The 13,315-nt window shown below is 36.7% G+C and overlaps 1 protein-coding gene across 1 annotated transcript in view; it reads right to left on the bottom strand.

Annotated features, from left to right (window-relative positions):
* Window positions 1–13,315, bottom strand: part of SAMTOR (S-adenosylmethionine sensor upstream of mTORC1) — a 36,685-nt gene that overhangs the window by 4,180 nt on the left and 19,190 nt on the right. The window contains exons 3-4 of the mRNA XM_082043628.1: window positions 11,431–11,604; window positions 3,844–3,958 (exon numbers count right to left, since the gene is read on the bottom strand). Of these exons, the coding sequence (XP_081899754.1) occupies window positions 3,844–3,958; window positions 11,431–11,604 (289 nt within the window). The remainder of the gene's footprint in view (window positions 1–3,843; window positions 3,959–11,430; window positions 11,605–13,315) is intronic.

The raw sequence follows: 13,315 nt of genomic DNA, 5'->3' as shown, positions 1-13,315 counted from the left end.
TAATGCCTAGAGAATGTGCAGTGAATGATGGACACTCTAAACAGGAAAGTGAACATGAAAGCAGACACAAAATGTTCTGCAGAACACACCTGAAACATGGAGTTAGATATCCTGCATTGTCATACCATGAAAATACTTATAGTGTGTTTTATGAAACAAGATTCCACAAAGATCACTAAGAACACTATTGTAAAGGTATTCATAAAACAACTGATATGCACAATTGTTTCCAAGTAGAAAAGAATGTAATTTCTGTTTATTTTAAAATCACATTCTCTTCTGAGGGTATGCAGTAAATTAGAAAAAGCATTCAACGTTAAAAAAACCCTGTGATTCATTTTTTTCAGTACCTTTAATCTTGGCCTCCAACATACAAAAATTAAGAAAGAGACTTGCATTACGTGTCTATAATAAAAATAATTTAATTGCAACCATTAAACCTGCAGGGCTATTTTCTGCTTCCTTGTAATACAAACCAGGAAATGAACAGTAGTAATTGTATGATATCGTCTAGTAAGTTTTTAAAGAAAGAAGTGCTTTGAAGAATAATTATTCAGAATAACATGCTAACTTTACTTAGAAGCAAGACTCAGAAGTTATGCATATACAATTGAAAAAACTATTCAGACTGCAAGTATTTGTGAGTAGTGGGAAAATACCCATAAAACAGTTATGTAGAAATAATGTTAAAGACAATTTCAGAACTGAAGTTGAATATTTCAAGTGGAATCTGAACTCTGCAGGCAGTTTTAGGACAAAACTGGAGACTGCTACTAAACTGCAGATATACAAGTCTTGAACTGATCTTACAGTCCTCCTAGACACTGAAACAGCACTCACATCTCTGTGCATCCACTGACATTTAAGAACACAATCCTACTTGTATATTCTAATTTTTAATTCCAGTACCCATACAGCCTCTTTTTGTGTCTCAGACTCTATTTACTCCAATACAACATCTGCTGCATATTCAGCATGTTTCATAGCAGTATGAAATTGTATTTGGATTTTCCAAAGTGGAGATTCTTCTTTCATCCCAATTTTTGCCTTTTTTTTTTTTTTTAATGTAGACAAATTAAACTCATCTAAGAAAATAACCATTGCTAATTGTACCCTGGAATATCTGTTATAAGTAGAACATTTGAAGGAACAGCCAACAAAACACTGGGTCAAGAAATCTGCTCTGCTTATCCCAATCTCAGTTTCTCTTGTCCTAGTTGCTAATAGTGCATGTTTCCATCTGTGTACCTTATACCAACACACTGAAAATGAGTGAAGAATGCCCATCTAAAGAGAATACTAATCTTTGTGCAGTTCCCCTACCCCGTAAAACACAAAACCTTTCAAAGGAAATATATTTCTATAATAATATCTTTACTGTTTATATTCTGTGTATATGAAACAGGGATTCTAATCATTTTCAGGACTTTTTTTTTTTATTATATAATTAACATTTCAGTTCCTCTCCTAATTTTCCTACAATTACATCCTTCTTATTCCTCAAATTAGATGAAGCATTTTACTTGGCTAATTAATCTATATCTATATGCAGAATATGGATTAATCTATTTTTATTAAAGAAGAAATTATTTAACCCTCTATTCAACATTATGGAAGAAACCAACTTCCTAAGAAGCCCTATGCTTCAATGTGTTTCAGTAAGTATTTTGGTATCTTACATGAAAGATCTGCTAAATCAGAAGATTTTACCAGTTCATCTATTTTCAAGTTATCAGATCCACTTTTCAGGCCAGAAGATGACATTCACTACCCTAAGAACCCTCTGGCTGTTATTCTGAAATCTTAAATCAGCCCAGGCCAACTGCTCACCTAAAGATTAAATTTAGTCAGGAGGTTATGGTGCTGATACAGCTCAAAGTAGAGTAATCTTGAATACCTCAGGGCTTATTAATTCTGGTTTTGGAGGTGGGCCTAAGCTTATTCTAGCAGATGTGTTTGAGTGCACAAACTGTAAGTCATGTCACCCTAAGAGCATTTGCTAGCAGGGTTTCAAGGTGCCCTGAACACACCAAGGTATCCAAGAGGGTGGAAGTATGAGAAGCTGGTGAGCCCAAGACACACCTCACAGTAACTACATTGGTCTGTACTGTAGCATGCTGGGGAGTTCCCATCATGAAGCCAAGGTACTAACAATGTCAGGTGACAAGAAATCAATTATCTTATTGTTCCCTTGTACTGGGAGAGAGCCTGAAAAACTGGTTAGCACACAGAAATTGCAGCTACCTGACTGCTCCCTCTCCTGTTGTCTGTCCTGAATTACTCCATTACATCCATACAAGTAACCTTTCTGGGACTCTTCCAATAATGGTTTTTGTCACTGTACATTTAAATTGATTTTCATGAGAACAAAAGTAGTTTTCTTATGAAAACAGCACAATAGACTAGATACCAAAATATTAACTATGTATACCCAAAAATTAATGGTTAGATTCAGCTTGTGTAATTTCAGGTGCCTGGGCTCCCATTAGTCACTGGAGAGGCAGCCAGTACAGTCCACGGGGCCAGAACAGAATTCGCCTCAGCGTGGAACAGCGGGTGTTAAGGTTTCACTGACTGTTTTTAATAGATCCCTACTGACTGTAACTGGAACTTAGAACCCGTGATCTATGTATCTTAGCTGGAAATTTACTTGCCAGATATTACAGCCATAGGCTGCCACTTTGCTGGCATGTGTCTCCTTTACACCCCATGTCATGCTCAACAGCCATGTGCAGGTGTCCTACAGCCTCCTAAGTGTTGGAAGGCAATCACGTTTGGACAACTGATACCTTCAAATCAGGCAAGATGGAGTCCACTCAAAGTTTCTTTGTGTTTTAGATGAAAACAACACTGAATTGCTTTAGAAAGCAATTTGTCAGACTCAGATTTTTTTTTTCCCCTCTCAAGAATATATTTCATGATCTCTAAGCACATACATGAAAGTAGAAATTAGGCGTTAGTGGACTCAACCTGGTAACCACAGCAAAATAATATGCATTTAGCATGTAAACCACACTGCGGCAAATAAGAGAGCATTACTTTCAAGTTAACTGTATTATTGTGCTTGTACGCTTCCTCTCATCTCTCCACTTCTACAGAGGGTTACTTTAGGCCACTGATTTTAATAGAGCCTAATTTTAAACTGTAAGTGGTCAAGATGTGTATGGTCAAAGGTTTTTCTGTTTTCTGTCAGAAACTTATTCCTTTCTGTATCTTTTAATTTTCATTCCCCTTCATCATTTTGCTTGGTTTGTAAAGGCTATTAGGACTGACAAAAGTTGGGTCAAGAGCAAGAGACAGAAAGAACATATGATTGCAGCAGAATTAATGCATTTGAGCACCTTACTACCCAGATAAAATGAAGTAATTTACCCAAAAAGTGCTCATAAATACCCAAAAAGTGCTTCCACAATGCGCAGGATTGTGGAAGTTCAGTAATATTTCTAGTAATAAACAGAAAAGCCCCCTTACAGTGCACTTCTGCTTACTAAAACTCCCCAGAAAAACTCACCAAGTACAGTCACCGGTCATTTCCTTGTGTCAACAAATGCAAATTCTGAGAGGTTCATGCTTAAGTGTAAGCCTACTCAGTTTTTATTTATGCCTTTTAAAGATAAAAGGACTCATCTGAAATGCCATTAAAAGATGGTTACTTAAATTTTCCAATTTTAAGATTCACAACTGGTAAAGGATGTAGTAGGAGGGCCACAGCTCTTATTAAAGCACAGATACTTGGGATACATACTTAAGCATTAAACATACTACTTTTTTTTAACAGTCATTTGAAGCATTCTAAAATATCCAAGAATCAAATTTATATTAAAGTCAGCAGACATTACATACCTCAACAGCTGGAACAATATCTATGCCAACTGTCAGAAATTCTTCAAACTTCAGAAATGGATTAAAGCAGCTACCAACATCAAGTAATCTGATCTTCCCCAAGGAGTGGAGCAATCTGAGAAACAGCAAGAATTCAGTTTTATCAAATGTTATTTTTGAAGCTATATATTCTGAATTACAATTTCAGATAACTCATGCAAAAACCACCACAGGAGTGACTAACAGAAGTGAATGCCTTATTTTAATTGCTGAGATACCCAAAGAACCAAGCTCTGTCGGTGAAGCAGATGGTCTTCAAGCAGAAGAATTATGTTCTACTATTAACTTGTGTACTTGTAGTAAGAAACTAAAATGGCCACTTGTGTGTTCGCTAGACAGGCTTCCTCTATTGCTTTGTGTTTCCTATTTTCCTTTTTGTGGTATTTATTGGTGTTGAAGTCACACGAGTCAGAGTTAAAATTTCAGGAGTTTAAAAGAGAAATTGGCAACACTCTATGATCTATCTACTTGTAAGTCTCATTTTAAAGGGCGTCTGAAGTGCCATAATTGATTTAATAAAGACAAGAGAACACATAATGGTCTTCCAAGGTAAACAAACGAACAAAACTAAAAATAAAATCATTTAGTTATTCCCTACAAAAATTTTAAAATTAGCTAACATAATGCAAATAAAATATATTTCTTGAAAATGGATGACTGCCGGAGGTTCACTCCAATTTTATTTTCAATGAATGCTGTGAAAGAGTTACATCAGTCCAGCCACAAACTTAAAAACTAGCTCCTCAGGTTGTAGGGAAGTTACTCTAAGCATCTAAATGAATGGAAGTATTCCCTCAAAACTACTTGGGAAAACAGAACAGAAGACAAAAAACCGAACTCCATGCCATGCAATTAGTTTTCTTTTAGAATATCCAAAAGCAATACTCAAAATACTCAAAAATAGCCATCTGGTTTAGGAAAGAGTCCTAATAAGAGTACTTCTGAAGCACTCAAAAATGAAGATCTATCTCATAAGAATTCTGGAGAACATTTTAGTGAGCCAAAAATCTATCTCCTTATCTGCCACTGTGTGATGATCCTACTGTTCAAGGTGAAATTACAGATAAGAAGGCCAGTGGTTGTCATGCTAAATACTTAACTATGCTACTGAACTATAAAAGGTGAATGATAAAAAAAGGGGGGTGATTAACTTTAGAAATCACAATTTACTGCTTGGACTGATACAAAAGGGTTGACAGATTGCTGAGGACACTTAAATATTTTAGTTCCAGAATGCTGCAGAGATGGACATGCACCCTTCCAAAATGTCACTGAAAATGAAAAAACCTCACACTGAATAACTGGCCCATCACCTTTTCAACCACAGTCCAAAACCTCCTGGGGTAAAACAAAACAACTTTGCAGGAGTGGGAAATCAGAAAGAAAACAGCAGACTAAAGAAAGAACAAGAAGACATTCTTGTACTGTCTGGTGGAAGTTCCCTTTATAGCACAGCAGAAGGCTGGCAGATGAGATTTGCCTTTTCTTGGGAAGCTCTGACATCATCTGTGACCAACTGCCAAACCAGTCTGAAATGCCTTTATGAAGATCAATGTATAATTGTTCTTTTAAGTTAAATATATAGTTTTTAAAAAAAAGATAAGATAAAAAGATGCCTGACAACCTTTGAGGATAGTGACTGCTGCCTTGCCTCTGAAAGCATTGTTATCTTCCAAAGGATAGTCTCCTTGACCAATGGCTAGAGGAACATTTGTGGTCTTCAAGTTTGCAACCATGGGCATTTTCTTCATGACTAAGGTAGTTACCAGTATACATAATGCAGCACCAGATAAGACAAGCCACCTGTAGAGAAGTACTAGCAGTCAGCTATCATGTCATCATTTAAAGGTTTTGCCTCACCCTGGCACTTAGTTTGTCTAACCTGATATGCTGCCCCTCTTAAAATACTTACAATTTGAATGTTGCACTCAATTGTCGCTAATATCAAGAACTTGGCTGTTGAATAGATCCTACAACCAAAGTCACAGTTCTTTAGTTTTTTATTTTCCTTGCCGTCTGAATTTGGAGGCCGCTGCTGTTTTTTTTCTTTCTTCGTAATTGCAACAAACCAGTAAATGCTGGAGTGAAACCATTCTGTTTAAGTCCACTAGTACAGACTTTACATCCAGCTGTTCTTTAAAGCACAACTTTATGAGTGCATCCACATATCAAAAAAAACAAACAAACCAAAACAAAACCCCCAAAAACTCAACCAACCAACCCCCCCCACCCAAAAAAACCCAAAAACCAAACCAAACCAACCTCTAAAACCCCCCACAGAACAAAACAAAACAAAACCACAAAAAACACAGCAGTTGACAATAATGTCTTAGACCACTAGCACCCAAGAGTTTGAGCTCTTTCTATTGGATCCTTGAAAGGACTGTGTCTCAAAATTTCCAGCAAGATTTTTACAATATTAGAATACCCAGAGTCCATTAAGAGAGGCAAACAAACGCAAACTCACAGCTTTCACAGGGGATTCACAGGGGAGAGAATGATAAATTTTCAGTGAGCAAATGTTGCTTTTTGCTTCAAGTTTCTGTAGCCAACTCAAATTAGCATTTCCAAAATATCATTTGTCATCTTTCTGAAAAAGATTCAGCCCTAGAGAGACAACTGCAAAAACTTTCAGGAACAGACCTGCAGGGCTATGGAGTCAAACAAAACCAGACACAACATAGCAACAACAAAGCAGTATTGAATATTGCAGAAAAAAAATAAGCAGAAATAAAGAGATCTGGGCTCTCTGTGTTCCTCCTAAACTCCCAGCGTTCTACCAAGGAGAGGATGTTGGAGAAGCAAGAAAAGATTTCTTGTTGCATTTGGCAGAATAATGCCAAGTTTAAGGATTTTGCTTCTCCACAGAATGGAAGATATCCAGGGGATACTTCTGTCAGCATCACCAAGAGAAATAATGCAACAATTCTAGTGAAAACTGCACACATTACCAGGCTACCCTGTGAGTCAGTTAGCACTGAGTGAGATTTCAGAATGATGATGATAGCAAAAATTTTTTCCCAGCTTGGATGCCAATCTCAATGTAAACTGTACACAGGAATTTGAATATTGCAGAGGGACCATTCACATCCTGGTGGCCACAAACCACAAACAAGTCAGGTAGTGTCTTTTTCCACAAAAGGCTTGTATGAAATTTCTCAGACCAGCATGTCTCCTTGTCTACCAAATGGAGACACTAAGGGCAGATTCTTTCTTATTTGGATACAATAATGTATGTACACTTGCGTTCTACATAAGAGTCCGATGGTAACAGCAAAAGAAGACACATGAGACCACAGAAAACACAAGAGGGAATGTGACTCTATAGTGCAGAGAAAACTTCCCATAAAGAAGAGTAACAGCCTCTAGAGATCTTAACGTCTTCCATTTTAAGAGTTTGATGGAATACTTGTACAGATTAAAATTAAGCAGCACAACCCAGAACCCTCTAATCTCCAGAAGAGCCCACTTCACCTACAGTAGAGTGAAAAAAATCACTGTGATGTATTCTGTCTTCCTCTCTTACAAAACCTGCACTCTTGGCTGCAGCGTTTTTGATTGGGTTAAGTGGGACACAACTTCAGACTACTGCAGCATTGGGGCACACTTCTGGAAAGCTACAACTCTGGATTCCAAGCTGAGCAGAAGCTAGAGACTCCTTTCTACACTGATGGACATCTAAGGCATTCAGTTCAGGGCAAATTCACTCTGGTAGGTGTGTCATATCCAAGGAGCCTTGTAGTCCAAGTTCAATGCAAATGTACTCTGAAACCATAGAAGTAGCAGAGATTCAGATGCTCACTTGTGTCTTGATTTCCTGTTGCTTGTCAGGTTTCGCTGCCTCTCAGAACACAGGCACAATGGATCGCATAGCAGCAATCCTCAGGCTGCCAGTTACTAGAAGGAACACCATCCTAGTTAAGCGCTTGAAATAATTTGGAAGCATTTTAGATTTGGTCACTGAACATACATAGAGGGCACAGACCACCAATTCAGATACCTACTTTTTCAGCACTGTGACTCGAGCTCAGAATGTAGCTGTAATCCAGATGACAGCCACTGATCCAGTGACTTTGTTAGAAGTCCCCCTTTCGGCCCCCCTGTTTCTTGGTGATTTTTAGTCAAGACAAAATTAAAAGCAATGGAAGTACTTTGCCAATGCAGGTAATTTCCAAACACATATTGAATTCACTATTCTCCAATGCATCAGTGTACAGGTAGGAAAACAAAATGTGAAGTTAAACATCAGGAACTGGTAAAGTGTACATAACCTAGGAAATCAGTGCATTTTGAATATATCCCACACTTGTTTATTTCAGGAGCTTTATTAGATGGACTACAGCTCTTGATTGTTAGCCTCCTTAAAAATGCACCTATTATTCAACTAGGTGCTGTACAGGTAAATGACATTTTCTCTTGGAAGTAGATAGAGTAGCTATATGACTGTAAGGAAAGTCACTTTACCTCTGAAATTAATCACTTCAAGCGCTGATCCACTAGTTTACAGTCTTCAATTACTCTATTATTTATCAAGGATGCAAGGGCAAAAAATTGAGAAGCCTTATACTGCTGTCAGAAAAACAGAACAAAGCTATACATCTGTTTCTGACTGGGAACACTGGTATGCCTCAAATCTTATATAACATCCACACATAAAGATACCCAATGGGAACGTCTAGCTGGCTGAAACACAAATGAAAGAATGAATGACAGGTTGTACCTTAAGAGATAGTCAAAACATCACCTGAGAAGAATCTATACCAAAAAGGTTATGATTTTTACCATTAAGGATAAAAAGTAAGAGTCTTTAATTTGATGGAAAAAGATAAACAATAGTCAAAAAGAGAACAAAGCATGGACTGATTTATTGAAGGGAGGAGCTGTTAAACAGCAGATAACAGCTGCTTTTATCTTGCAAGACCGAGCCACTTTGATGCCCACCTTCACAAGGAGCAGTTGTAATGTTAGAGACATAAGAACTCATTCTGGGATGGAAGGAAGTGCAGTGAACAGTGTTACATTTCACCAAGATGAAAGTAAAAAGGCATTATTCACACTAGTTATTTCTGTGAGGCTCACCAATTTTAATCTGGCAAAGCGGTGAGCAACATGAGGAACTAGAAATGGGTTCAAAGTAGCTGAGTGACTTTCTGAATTGCAGTAAATTTGCACTTCTGGTTCCTATGATGTTTCCTACCATCACCTTTAAGTGCTGGCTGAGTGCTTCCTACTTCTCTCCACATCTCCCAGCATCTTTTTCACTACCTGTGCAACCTTTTATTCCTGAGCTAGCTTTCCTTCTTACTAAGTAAAGTACAGTATCTCTACAATGGCTTGCCAGTAAAGGTAAGCTCAGAAAGAGCTCCTACATAAGCAACATGCTTTTAATACTACTTGAGAGAGGATTATGTACAGGAAGAACAAAATTGCTCTCCTTACCAGAGTAAAACAAAAAGTCACAGGCTTAGTCATACGTACGGACAACTCCACAACTCTTATTTGTAGCATTACATTACCAGAGTGGAGTGACAGTATTTGAACAAGAGTGTGTGTGGTGGGACGTTCTCCCATATCCCTTGTACCGAGACCTGAGACCTCCCCAAGAGGGAGGCAGACATGGTAGAAAAGCATTTCAGGAGAAAGGTATGCTTTTTGTAATACACAATCCATTTTCACTCTGAAAAATCCCATCAGTTCTCCTATAAGGCATAGAGGAAAAATCTCAATCTTGATTTCTCTGGGCAGTAATTTGGAACAGCTATGCCTTGTTGCTTTACAGTCTGTACAAGTACTAAAAAACCTTACTACCATTTGTTGCTTACTCATGTAAATATTATGAATCTTGTCTTTGCAGGTATGTCTTTATGGATGTATGTATTTTTAAAGTTTTGAGAATGAAGATAAAAATCATCATCACTCACTATATTAACAAATACTTTTAAAGTTATTAAATAAAAACTCCACTATTAACTACTTTCTCTACACACTAGTCAGAACAAAAGGCTAAAGACTACTGTTAACAAGAGGAAACTCAAGTGAAATTAGCTCCACAACAGCCATTATAAACTCTGTACAAAGTATGTGGAGCACATGCAAAGAGAGCACTAATGCTTTATCACAACAAGGCCTCCCACTGGAAGACAAATCAACTTTAAGTAGCGTGTGATCATGAAAAGCATTGATTAAAAAAAAAGAAAAAAAACACCATGAACCAACAAATGGTTATTTATAGTAATGCTAAAATTATGTGTTAACAAATGCCAGCATTATTCAGATGATATAAAGTATTTGTATGTGAAAGTGCCTAGCTGTTCTCATCAAAAACAGGTATTCATTTTGAGGCTGACTTGGCAAAATGAGCACTAAAAAGAGGAGTTGGTAGGGCAAGTCAGCTTGTGAGAAGCCACTACCTTCATTTTGGAAGCATCTGTTTTGTCATAATAGGACAACAATGGGGAAAGTGTTTTCATTTTGTATGTAACTATTCAACTATATACACATTTGAGATCTTTATGCCTTTTGCAAGTTACTTTACAAACATGAGCAACCACAAAAAATGCCAGCTCATTATGACAGACATCTGCTAATAACATTAGTAACATGCTCATTCCTTTCCTAACTAATAATATATGTAACTTAAAGTTAGTGCTGATCACAGAAGACATGCTATGCAATAATGAGAAAAATCTCTTCACAGAACAGAAAAAACACTATTGCAGACAGTTGTAGGAACTGGTCTATAAAGAATATGAAGCAAGTCATAAGTGTAACATTTAATGATAATATGCTTATGCATTCATTATTTCATTATACTTGCAAAATATACTGAATTTTTTCCATCGCACATGGAATAGCCACAAACATGACCCATGTTATTTAGGGAAAAAAGGAGGGTGGGACTGTAACTGAAATAAGAAAGCTACTCCTGAATGCCAAAAAAAAATTCTTACTTGAGTGAAGGTCAAAAACAAAATTAAAACTGTTGTTAGAAAAATACCTCAAGGATACTACAACTTCTGCGGAGCCAGTCATCAGAAAGCTAGGACATTTAAAATTAAGGGTTATAATTCAAAATTGCTTTTGAAGTGTATAATTGGAATCAAGAGTTTCTCTGCAATTATTTATGTAGAGAAAGGTTTAAGTACTCCGATATTTACATTTGGCACTTAGCACTTACACAAGCGACTTTTCAACAATGCTCAACAGCCATTAGATTCTAACTTAATTAACGTCTCCCTTATTTCACCTCAAGGTTTAATATAAATTGCATTGCACATCAATGACATACAAAAGTGAAATTGCTCTAACACTAAAATGAAGATGACTAAGTTGTCATTCTCAAGCAATTTTTTTTCATGGCATCCACCAAAATATACTACAATAAAAATACTTCTTGAAACATGTATATATGTTCACATGAAAATGCCCTTCCTGAATTATTAAAAAGACATCAGATTGATCTAATATGTTATAGAGAGAAAACATCCAGGTAAGTCTTATAACACATAGAAGGGAAAAAAAAAAGTCTGGAAAACAAGTAAAACTTACTCTTCTGTTATAGCTTCATGATTTGTCAAGCCAAAGTTTGGCAAGGGATCTTCAACCTTGGGAGCCTGGGGAACATTTAAAGCTGGAGTGGTCTTGGAAGCAAGAAGTGCTCTTTTTTCATCTTTTTCAAGTGCTTTTCTTTTCCCACCGTTCTGAAAATATTCTCGGCATACACTGAAAAGACAAAAAGAAAAATTCCCCAGAAAAACAGAATGCTGTTTTTAGTTATTACTATAAATAAGACACAAGACAGATGTTTAAGAGATACAAGTACAGTCAGCTTTTAAACAGATCTGGGTTTTACACAACTTTGTTAAATCAGTTTTAGGAAACTGCAATACACCCAAAGACATAACTAAAGTTGAGCAGCGTTTCACTTCCAAAAATCAGGCCATAAATCACAGCTGAGTAAACAGATTCAAAATAGTTTTATCTGGATAAACTTTTAGAGCAAGACAACAGAAGTCTTGTCAGAACGCCACCAGACGGTAAACGTCAGCTGTCACCCAAGCACCACAGTTCTTCACTAAGGTGCAAACAGTTATTAACTAGCTCTCCATAAATGCAAAGGCCTTTGAAACATTTGTCTTGCAAGGCACATAATGTGTGGGAAAAGAAACATAATCCAGGCTTATGGGCTAATTTACATACGCCAGTTTTTAATTTTAATTGAGTTTGCCTGGGGTGGTTTTTGTTTTTAAGTAACAGATATCTGCAGTAGCTGTACTATTGTGGAAGGCTTAGTTTGGCTTTTAATTTTTCCCATACTTAATTATTTTGCTAATAGGAACCAGAACAAAATAATCTGCTCCTACTTGAACAGAAATGTTAACCAGTTTAAAAGGAATGCATGTTATAAAAAAGTTAAATTGCACCTGCATACTTCAATGAGTAGTCAGCATTAGTGTATGAGAAGCAAGAATTATGTTTAAGAATAACTGAATTTTATCCACAAAACAGAACTAGAATTGGAAACAATTTGTTGCCGTGAAATTAAAAAGCCTGACTCACCCTGTGCAAAGCAGTATTTTTAATTAGATGTGCCAGCCAAGTATCTGCACAGAAAGTTTAACAGAAATAGTACTTGTTTGAATGTTGTTTTCATAACAATCCATTTGTATGATGCTTTCTTGAAACTCACTCAATTTTCCTCTAACAAAAATGCAGAGGTTTGAAGGAAACACTCCAGAAAACATAAGGTCAAGTGTAGTTTAAAGCAGGACCAAGATAACACTGTATTTCACATCACAGATTCAGGGAAGGACATGTTGGTATAATGCTGTATTTAAATAAAAAAAATTAAGACAAGGACTTTGAATACGCAGGCCTTAGATAAGAGTTGGCAATATTATAAGCACCAAATATATCCAGCTTCTCCAGCATTAAGACATGAAGGAAAGAAGAGTCATTGGAGTTGAATTCCTTAAAGGGAAACATATGCCATCAAATAGGTACAGATAGAAGTTGTTTTACTCCAAGCTGGTAGGAAATGACAACTTTGAATCAGTAAATGTATAATTACAGCAGCACATTATGTCCAGGTTACTAATTCTTGCTGTGAGGGGGAAAAAAAAAAAAGTTAACCTGGAGACATTTCTGTGCTGACACACTCATAGGACCTCAAGATCAAAACTGACCTGTGTCTAGCAAACTCAAAGCACAAGCAAGTTTCACTTGCTCAAGCAGACCACTTGCATTCTTGCACTAAACATAAAAAGTCTATAATATAGACAGTAAACTTAGAGCAGGAAGACAGCTATATGAGAAAAACTCAGTAAATGTTATAATCAAAAAGTTACAAATTCTCAGTAACCAGAGCTGTTTTCAGACCAAAGAGCAGCTACGTGGAATAAAGAAATAAAATCCACATCTTAACAGTATGGAG

The sequence above is a fragment of the Streptopelia decaocto genome, assembly GCF_964273445.1.
Source record: "Streptopelia decaocto genome assembly, chromosome: 1".
In the NCBI taxonomy this organism is placed as follows: domain Eukaryota; kingdom Metazoa; phylum Chordata; class Aves; order Columbiformes; family Columbidae; genus Streptopelia; species Streptopelia decaocto.
This window is presented reverse-complemented; position numbering and strand designations above follow the sequence as displayed.